Here is an 11,435-nt window from a genome sequence, read left to right on the forward strand (position 1 = left end):
AACAGTTATATCTTACATGTATATGCAAACATTTAATCTATATTTGATTCCCTTCCATATACAATACTTGGTGGCATACACAAATACAGAATTTAAGATAATCATTCTCCTAAATGTATCAAATAATCAAGTACATACGTGTATATAATAATTTTTTTTTTCATGACATATACATATGATATATGATAAGTCTTTCCGTAAACAACTGTTCCATTAAGTGTTCTGAACTATCTCATGCAATATGATACAAATGATAATGTACGCACAAAATTGATATGCATGATTATTTTTCATTGTATATATATATCTATAGGCAAAAGACAAATATCTGATGGATTCGTATTGTATCTATTGGCGAAAAACACATATCTGATGAAATTACTATTTTATTAACATTTTATTTAGTATTTGTATCACAGGCGTTCGGCAAATTTGTCTTGCTAATAATAGACAAATTGTTATGAAATAATCTCCCCTTAATCATCAAGAATAAAATTACATCGAGCATCCATTTACTATATATGATATATTCAAGGTATATAACTCATCGAAGCGCATTCGCCCGACACGGTCCGTCCGTTTTAATCCGGGAAATAACTTTGAAACAACAAGAGGTATAAACATGATACTTTGTATGTAGATATATCTCATTCGGTAGATGTGCAGTGCACAAATATCGTAACTATGTATTTCCAAATTTTGGAGTTATTGCCCTTTGTTCATTTTTACAGCTTGAATACTGTCCGGGACGTAGCTGTAATACTATAGGAGATATCAACATAAAAACTTAGTAGGTAGATATATCTCATTAAGAAGATGTGCAGTACACACGAACCTTAAATTTGACTAGCCTAATTTTGGCATTATTGCATTTGTTCATTTTTTCACTATGAAGTTTGTCCGGGTCATAGCTCTGAAACCATAAGAGGTATTTACAAGAAACTTTGTAGGTAGATAGATCTCAATAAATACGAAGTAGAAGCGGAGTGCAAAAGAACCGTGACTCTGTCATGCCTATTTTTGGAGTTATTGCCCTTTGATCATTTTTACACTTTGAACATTGCCCATGACATGAAAGAGTAATAGATATGAACAAGAATCTTTGTAGGTAGATAGATCTCATAAGAAAAATTTGCAGTGTAAAGGAACCATAACTCTGCTTTGCCTATTTATGGAGATATTACCCTTTATTCATATTTACACTCTGAACTTTGTCCAGGACACTACTGTTAAACTACAAGAGGTATCAATAAGAAACTCAGTCGGTAGATAGATATCATTGGGTAAAAGTGCAGTGCAAAGAACAGTAACCCTGCATTGCCTAAGTTTGGAATTATTGCACTTTAAAATTTGCCTAGGACATAAATCTGAAACAACAAAAAGTATACTTTTCTATGTCCAAAACCTATTGCATCACCCGGTTCAACCAGTTCTTGTTTTATTTTTTGTCAAAATAAGCCATATTTGCACACCTTAACGTGCAAACATAGCACAATACATACATGTATATCTTTTAGTAGAAGTTGAAAATATTGAGTCGTCTGTCTTCGTTTACGAAAAAATGAAATCTTGAACATGTAAAATTACCTTAGAATTGCGAGGTCGACATGTTTTGCGCCACCTACCACGAGTAAACATGCATTTAGCTGCTTGGCTTTTTTAACTTATGTAAAAGATAACCAAACAGGTTTAAGCATTGAAATCCTGTTTTATATAACGATTGTCAAACATTTAATGTCACATTTTAACTAAATTCAATACACATTTTACCTTCAAACTTCTCCGCCATGCAGCTGTCAAAAGAAAAGGAAAGTTTTCATTGGCTAATTGATTGTGCATGACGTCATGGTGGCAATATGTAAACAAATAAGAAAATGATGAAATTGAATTTGAATTGCATAATTAAGAGACATAAATTGTCAACACAAACATATTTCAGTAGGAATTCATTGTTTTAACATGCTTGAAATATTTTTTATGAATGACAAGCAGCAATAAATGGTAATTACCCTTGAGACAGCCTCTCCATAAAATAAAACTTCACTTTGGTGTCAAATTACCGCACGGACTTTCAGTACGTCAAATTTAAAATTTTGCTTTTCTACGACTATACCCAATGGTTCACCACGTAAGTAGAAGTTCCTTGTTTTAAGGGCCAATAACCTCTGAGTTTTTGTAGATCTATTTCCCAAGTTATCGGGCCCGGAAAAAATAAAACGCATACGTAAAACATGTAGAATTGGATAAAAACCGCGCAAGCACAGGGATATAATGTATGTGTTTTGTATTAAATATACACCATGAATCTGTTTTAAAATTGTATGCTATAATAGCGTCAACGCACGTTTATTTCGTGTAATAAAGTCTGCAGAGTCCCTCGGAACGGTTAAAGCCCTCGCCCTACTTGGGTCGGGCACCAACCGTTCCTCGGGACTCTGTAGACGTTATAACAAGAAAACACGTGCGTTAACCCTACTGTATATAATAATGAAATTATTGAAGCATAAATAAATGTGTTGGTTTTCACCAAAAATGTAAGTGTTTATAAGTATGGTGTTGGAGCGTTAACAAAACATTTATTGGTGGATAATTTTAGTAAATGTTGACGATTATGTAACCTAAAATGACATAATGTCGCCAAATTTTTAATAGCGTGTGTAACCCCCAAGTGCCCGGATGAATGAATCAACCCTGAAATTTCAAACGAGTGCTTAACTTATTTCTAGATGTATATTTTCAATGTGGTCACATTTAACAATATATAAGGCGATGAGGTAGCTCCAGAGTGAATATTTTTTGTAACATTGTTATTGTTGAACATGGACATCCAAACACACCGTTTCTTATAACTGACGATAATAGGGGGACATTTTTCAGGACACAAGAATTTTGTTTTTCAAGTCTCTATATTGTGTATGGACAAAAACAGGCTCTTACTGTGGGTATGACGAAGCTCTCTTCTATGGTTGATAAATAGTTCTTACAACAAAACACATTAATTCTGAGTACTAGTGCTAATCGGGGACAATGTTATTTTGGTTTTCATATTTAATCAATGTAGATAAAAAACATCTAGTCACACGTGTATCATAGATAAATTGATAACAGACTTAAAAATGGAACATTACAAATTGAACTGGAATGATGTGGTTTTGTTTTATTTAAAATAGTTTGATGAACAGTATATGCTAAAAGAATCTTTGTTAAAATTAGGTGACAGGCAAACGGACGGTGATAATGATAAACTATTGAAGACAGAATAACTAAAATTAAGTTTTTGTTTAAATCTTGATCAATAAAATAGAGAAAAACAGAATCCCTAAAGAAAGCCCAACACGGCAAAATTGAAAATGTTACAGGCTCGGTTTGATTGAGCCTGTTCATGGACGGTACTGGAAAGTGCAAGTTACCGTCCACGCCCCCTAGCACCGGCTTAAGCAGAATTCAACATTTAAACACGAAAATGGTGAAATTTTAACTTAGAAACATCCGCAGATGTGTTCATACGGCGGTTATCATGGAACCTTCAATGTGACACAGAAGTGCCATTCCATGAAAAGAGGCGTATGGTCCCCAATTAAAAAAAAAAATGCGTGTGCCCTTAACGAGAAAACAATGGGCGGAACTAAATAAAATGGGATTTTGAAAGGGGATCTGAGGTTATGAAGCCTGCATATCACAGATAAGACGTCAAAAGACAATTTAAAAAGCAGGCAACATATCCTTGGGGTGATTAGACAGTATTCAAGTAGGAATACTGGAACCACCCAAGTTGAAAAAGGCCAAATTGAAGAAACTAAAAATACCACATAACATGTATACACAACAATTATGTCGTGCTTAACAATCTTCAAGGCACACAATTATGGATTTTCGGCGGTAATCGGGGACATATTCATTAGGTCGTTCATGTTTTATCGTTGTGGACAAAATAAGCTTTCATTTCGTCTATGAAGTGAAACTCTTCATTTGCACTTGTATAGTTCCTTTAACACTAAAAAATTTCATATAGTTTAACAAACTCCTCATCAGAATAAATTCTCTTTTAAAATGATACACATTTATTTGGATAATGGGCGGTAATCAGGGACACACTTCTTTAGTTTTTTACGTATATCAATTTCGACATTTTTTATCACTGTGGATATAACGAAACACTTGTATATCGTACATACAAAGTTCATATTGTACAATTTCATATTCAATGTATATGTTTTACTTTCTCAAGTTCGTAAGTTCATTCAAACATAATAAATACAAATAATTGTATTACATTTTTGATGTATCGGGGATATAATAATACTTAAACATGAAGCAATCATTAGATTTATTGTTTATCATCTAATATTGATTGTCTTTAGACTGAAGTTGCTTTAAAATCATGTAATACTCACTGCATTTTTTTAAATTCATTGAAATCCAAATTTTTTCACAAGTAATAAACTTTACACACCGTCTTAGCTATGGGTGGTAATTCGGAGACAGACATATTAATTTGCATTGCTTTGTCATGTGTACTCAATGTGGCAAAAATACAGCTGACACTGTTGTTATGGCGTTACATTTGTCTTTATTGTTGAATAGTTTTACAATATAAAATTCTTTCACATTTTGTAAACGAAAAATACTGAACGCCGCCTTTCCTTGTTGATCTTGTTTAATATCATATTTTTAGGGGAAAAATTTGAACAACTTTAGTAGAGGACCTATAGATGATATTATATAGCAAACATCAAAGCTCTATACATTGTACCTTCAGACAAAACGATTTTTTATTTTTTTACTATATGTACATAATGAAAATCAATGACCCCTTGGGGGGAGCCAATTTTGTCCCCAGGGCTATAATTTGAACAATCTTGGTAGAGGTTCACTTTGCAAAGTCTCATGCCAAATATTTAACCTCTAGCCTTTTTCAATTCAGAGAAGAAGATTTTTCAAGTTTTCACTTTATGCATATAAGGAAAACTATCGCCTCTGGGGCAAGGCAATTTTAACACAAGGGGCATAATTAAAACAACTTCAGTAGAGGACCCATAAATGATATTATATACCAAATATCAAAGCTCTTAGCCTTGTACCTTCAGACGAGAAGATTTTTTAATTTTTTTCCTATATGTACATAGTAAAAATCAATGATCTCCGGGGGTGGGGCCAATTTTAACCCTAAAATATGATAGACAAGATCGACAAGGAAAGGTGGCATTCAATGAACGCAGCCCCCACCCGACCCAGCAACAAGCGCAAGCGGCAATGAGCCCAGGAGGACACCAAAGAAAAACAGGACAGGGCACAAGGCAGAGCACGGGCAGGCAAACCACCACATCAGAATACATAATAAGTAACTTATAAGGAAATAAAACAAAACAAATAAATGATTTAATATAAGGCCCACAATGTCAAAAGGCACAGGGGAAGGGGACATGAGACACGGGGAAGGGGGGGAATAAAATAAATATAAACCAGGGACAAAGGGAAGATACTTACCGTAGACGAGAACAACAAGAGGCTATAAAATTCTGGAAACAAAGTGATCCCTCGGAAGCATTAATCACAACAAAATAACATAAGAATTGCAGACTCGGTTTGATTGAGTCTGTACATGAGGGATAATGAATAAGTGCAACATCCCTCACGCCCCCTAGCACCGGCTTGAGCGGTACTCAAGCTATAAGGCTATAATTTGAACAATCTTGCTAGAGGTTCACTACACAATGTTTTATGCAAAATATCTAACCTCTAGCCTTTGTCCATTTACAGAAGATGATTTTTTAAGTTTTTCCTATATACATAGCTATAGCTATATACAGGCTAATTTTGACACTAGAGGCAAAATTTGAACAACTTTGGTAGAGTACCTATAGATGATATCATATAACAAATAGTAAAGCTCTAAGCCTTGTACCTTCAGACAATAAGATTTTTTTGATTTTTTACTATATGTACATATTGAAAATCAATGACCCCCGGGGCGGGGCCAATTTTAACCCTAGAGCTATAATTTGAACAATCTTGGAAGAGGTACAACACAATGTTTCATGCAAAATATCTAACCTCTAGCATTTGTCAATTGCTAGAAGAATTTTTTTTTAACTCGTACATATAAGGAAAACCTATGACCCCCAGGGCGGGTCTGATTTTAAAACTAAAGGCAAAATTTCAACAACTTTGGTACAGTACCTAGAGATAATACCTATAGATAATAACACATACCAAATATCAAACCTCTAAGCCTTGTACCTTCAGTCAAGAAGGTATTTTAAGTTTTTACTATATGTACATATAGTGAAAATCAATGACCCCCGGGGCGGGGCCGATTTTGACCCCAGGGCTATTATTTGGTAGAGGTCTACCAGACAATGCCTTATGCAAAATATCTAAGCTCTAGGCCTTTTGGGTCTTTACAAGATTTTTTAAATTTATTCTTATAATTCCTTTTTGGTTGCCATTGCAACCAGATTTCTGCATGGAATGAAATTCTTTGAACAACTTTGAAAGCCCTTTACCCAAGGATTAATCCTGCCAAGTTTGGTAGAAATTGGACTAGTGGTTTTCCACAAGAAGATTTTTTAGGTTCACTATATAATCTATAGAACACACATACAAACACACACCACACAAACACAGAGGTGAATCGATATATGCCACCGCATCGCAGATGCTGCGGTGGCATAAGGCAACCAGATTTCTGCATGAAATGAAATTCTTTGAACAACTTTGAAAGCCCTTCACCCAAGGATCAATCCTGCCAAGTTTGGTTGAAATTGGACTAGTGGTTTTCACAAGAAGATTTTTTAGCTTCACTATATAATCTAAAGAACACACAAGCAAACACACAAACACACAGTTGAATCGATATATGCCACCGCATCGCAGATGCTGCGGTGGCATAAAAATGACTTAAGATAAGACTTGATTAATGCTTCCGAGGGATCACTTTGTTTCCAGAATTTTGTACTTCACAACAGCAGGTGTCAAGTGCTGTGTGGCAGCCGTAAAAAGTTGCCCCGTACTTCACTTCAGTGTTGTTATATTTTCTAGTCCTTCGGGATCATTGATGCTAGCACTATAAAGTGTTGAGAATTGAGTACCGCTCAAGCCGGTGCTAGGGGGCGTGAGGGATGTTGCACTTATTCATTATCCCTCATGTACAGACTCAATCAAACCGAGTCTGCAATTCTTATGTTATTTTGTTGTGATTAATGCTTCCGAGGGATCACTTTGTTTCCAGAATTTTGACTAGGTAGCCAATTTAATATGGAATTTCATTTAAAGAATATAAAATAGATAAATACAGAATCCCTAAAGAAAGTCCAACACGGCAAAATTGAAAATGTTGCAGGCTCGGTTTGATTGAGCCTGTTCATGGACGGTACTGGAAAGTGCAAGTTACCGTCCACGCCCCCTAGCTACGACTTAAGCAGAATTCAACATTTAAACATGAAATAGTAAAAATTTGAATTTAGAAACATCCGCAGATGTGTTCATACGGCGGTTATCATGGAACCTTCAATGTGACACTTCCGTGCCATTCCATGAAAAGCGGCGTATGGTCCCCAAGTAATAAAAAGCGTGTGCCCTAAACGTGAAAACAATGGGCGGAACTAAATAAAATGGAATTTTGAAAGGGGATCAGAGGTTATGAAGCCTGCGTATCACAGATAAGACGTCAAAAGACAAATTTAAAAAGCAGGCAACATATCCTAAGGGTGATTCGACATTATTCAAGTAGGAATATTGGAACCACCCAACTAGAAAATGCCTAAAAGTTGAAACTAAAAATACCACAAGCACAACAATAATGTCGTGCTGAACGATCTTCAAGGATCGAAAATATAACATCATTGATTAAATGATCGGCGAGACTTTTTACAGCCGCCACACGGTACTAATAACACGGATGTGATCATAAAATAGATAAATACAGAATCCCTAAAGAAAGCCCAACACGGCAAAATTGAAAATGTTGCATGCTCGGTTTGATTGAGCCTGTTCATGGACGGTACTTGTAAGTGCAAGTTACCGTCCACGCCCCCCTAGCACCGGCTACACATGTATTTTCATAATAATCATCAATTTATTATTCACTTTTAATGTACATCTTCATAAATTACATGTGCATAATAAACTAAACATTAACTCATTTAATAGTAAAGGAAGTCATAATGCATAGATATATTCTGTATTTTCTATCCATGTTAAAAAAGTATAACTTAAAACATTTTATAATTGTTCAACAAGGACTATTAAATAGCGATAATAAAAAACCAAAATCCTAAAAAAAAACGATAATTTTGATATAGACTGTCTCGAAGTTTTGTTTATTTTCTTATAAGTCGAGTTCAATAAGTTATATTTAATGTTCATGAGTATACAAGTTTAACAATATGGTCTTATAAAAAAGTGAAGGTTATTTCATATAAATTTCCTTTAATTAGACAGAATAAATCTTATTAATGTAGTAACTAACTTCTAAGAAAAGTATCGCTATGAAAATGCAAGTGTAAATAAGTCCATCTCAAATAAGAATGTTTTCCACAAATGAAAACAATTAATAATTCTTTCACATTGAAATATTTTCTTTTAAATAAAAGGTAATGCAGATATTTTTGAACCATTAGACCTAAGGTAAAAACAATAAAAGCAAACAATACCCTTAACCTGAATAAAACAATAACACACAGTATTTTTGATACGAAACGGAATCAAACCTAAATTACATGTTTCACACCAGTAGTTATGATAATGACCATTTGTGTTTCAATCCCTCAATAAGTAATTACTAATGGTCCGAATACAAATTTTCATATTTTTATCTGAAATTTGACCCCTATGTATGACCTTGACCTTGGCCACAGGGACCTAAATTTTGCAAGCGACACCCCGCCTTACAATGGTGAACATTTGTGCCAAGTTATATTGAAATCCCTCTATGTATGAAGAAGTTTTAGTCCGGACAAGTGTTTTCCAATGACTTTGACCTGAAGACCTAGTTCATGCGCATGGCACTGCTTCTTATACTGGTGAACATTTCTATGAACTTTCATTAAAATTCTTCCATGCGTGTAGGAGATATGATTCTGACAAAAAACTTTACGCCATCCGCCCGCAAGGGGAGAAACTATAATACGACCCGTTTTTCAAACAGGCTTATTTAAAATTAACACTAAAAATCTAAAATTGAACTGTCAATTTTTTGTGAATTTTGTTTGTTTGATTTTTTTTTGTGCCGTCCAAATAAAGTCGCGTCTATTTGCACTGTTAGCAATATTTTAGTTACAGATGAAAGCAAAATATTCTTTTGTATATTTTAATGTAATTTTCTTAAATTCTTCTGTATATTGCTTTAAGTCGCAATCAATTCAGAAACAGCTTGTTGCCTTACTTTCTTTTTTTTTAAACACAAGTTATGTCAATACTGTTGATCTTTTTAGGGACAATATCGCTTTATTTTATAGATGTTTCTACTATATCAGAACTCATTTTTTCAGAAACTTTCACCGAGGCCTTGTAGATGTCGTCAAGAATTGTCGTCAGGCAGTATGAAGTGGTTCTATACGATATCGTTCCGTTTATGATGCTACCTAGTAAAGGGATTGCATATTTGGCGATTTCCGCTGAAGAATAAGATACAGCAAAATACCGACATAGAGCTATGATTCCTTTCTTTGTGCAATTTTCCAGGAAGGTTTCCATGTCAAATTCTTTTTTCAATTCTTCCTCTTGAAATCTTAAAATCTCTGCAGTCTTCTTAATATCATTATCAGTCAATCCAAACTGTTCTCTGTAAAAGTTAACTTCTTTAATTATTATGGCAACATCAACACATAGACCAACACCAGGTATTGGAGCAGCTCCAGCTACTGCAGATATCAAGGACAGCTTTGGAATTCTCTTTTCAAGAGTATTTCTTTTCTCATTTATGACTTGACAAGCATATCCTTTAATGGAGAAAAGAAGTGTCTCCCGTTTCCTCTTTGGTGCATCTTCAATTAGTTGTTTTGATAGTCGATCAAAATCAAACAGGTATGGCGACAAATTATCAACCAAGAAAACATGGCTTTCAGGAAAACCGAGATTATTAAGACACTCCTTACAGTCCGATCGTATCAAGTCTAGGATTGTTTCCGGTGTTCGGCGATTTTTTTTCCTACTCCTCTTCTCTGCATCGATGTCATTATCTACTTTTGTACGCACAAAGAAGAACCGTTTATTCCTCTTCCGTATTTCTTCAGCTAGCCAACCGTCGTTTTCTGAAAAGCGTTCAGATGACACAAGAATGAAAAAATCATATTCATCCAGCTTCACTTCATCTAAATAATCCTCTTTTTTGAAATTATTTGTACCGACTCCAGGTAAATCCCAAAATACTATGTTCTTGTTTTCAGGGTGTTGATATTTTGTTCTTTTCTTTGTTGTTTCATCTGAAACAGCAGCCCCCTCATCGTCATCTTTGAGATCGAGCATTGCATTGATGAGAGTTGATTTTCCTTTCCCTGATCCTCCCGTTACTGCGACGTTTAGAGAAACGTTAAGCCACGAATCTAATTTCCCAAGAGAATATTCATATAAACCAGTAACTCCACGCTCTTTTAATATACTTGTAAAACTTTTTTCATCTTCTTCTGTTAGAGTCGGGCATACAACACTACTTTGCTCAGCCATCAGTTAATATTTTGACACAATACAGAAACATAAAGTAATCTGAAATTAAGATTATGTTGAAATTTAATTTCACTTTCTTTAATGTTAATTTTTTGTTGTTACTTATTTCATGAACAAGTCATATGGATGTGCGTGTGCACAAACGTGCGAGTGTTAGTTTGTAAGCGCGTGTGTGTGTGTCAATTACAAGACATAAAAACTACTTATGAGTTCTAGATTATAAAATTCATTGTTTAATTTTTTTTAATAAATGACAGAAACTTAGAACAAAATCATTATTTAAAACGGTGAAACGAGTAAGCAAATAGCCGTAACACCAGTTTACAATACTTTTCAATGTTAGAGACATGTGAATAGCCTATTACACGAATTGTATGTACTTTAAATATGTAAATTTGTTGAAACCAAACGAAAACAATGTTTTAAACATGCAAATTGAGGAAAAATTATGAAATCAAATATATCATTCTATTCAGTCGTATTTTTTGTCTATTTTCTGTAATGTTACTCATTCACAAACATTTTTTTTTCCTTTAACTAAGAATAAACTGCTGTTAAATTAACATAATATCAAATCATGTTTAATAGAAGTTATTAAACTATTTATGAAAATGTTTATTTTCGAGAGAAATATATAAACGATTACCTCTTGCTTTTAATATTATTGCTCCTATTCCTTAGGTTTAAGCTTGAAGTTAATACAAACACTGGTTGCTTAAATGGTTATATATTCATATACAAAAAATATTTGGCAACGTATTGATTGACAC

At 34.1% G+C, this 11,435-nt stretch overlaps 1 protein-coding gene across 1 annotated transcript; it reads right to left on the reverse strand.

Annotated features, from left to right (window-relative positions):
• Positions 1 to 9,447: 9,447 nt before the first annotated feature.
• Positions 9,448 to 10,665, reverse strand: LOC132749455 (interferon-inducible GTPase 5-like). The gene has a single exon (XM_060739201.1). The coding sequence runs from the start codon at positions 10,663 to 10,665 to the stop codon at positions 9,448 to 9,450; it is 1,218 nt and encodes a 405-aa protein (XP_060595184.1).
• Positions 10,666 to 11,435: the final 770 nt, after the last annotated feature.

Source organism: Ruditapes philippinarum, unplaced genomic scaffold (genome assembly GCF_026571515.1).
Source record: "Ruditapes philippinarum isolate M1 unplaced genomic scaffold, ASM2657151v2 ctg2610_1_1_1_1, whole genome shotgun sequence".
Lineage (NCBI taxonomy): Eukaryota > Metazoa > Mollusca > Bivalvia > Venerida > Veneridae > Ruditapes > Ruditapes philippinarum.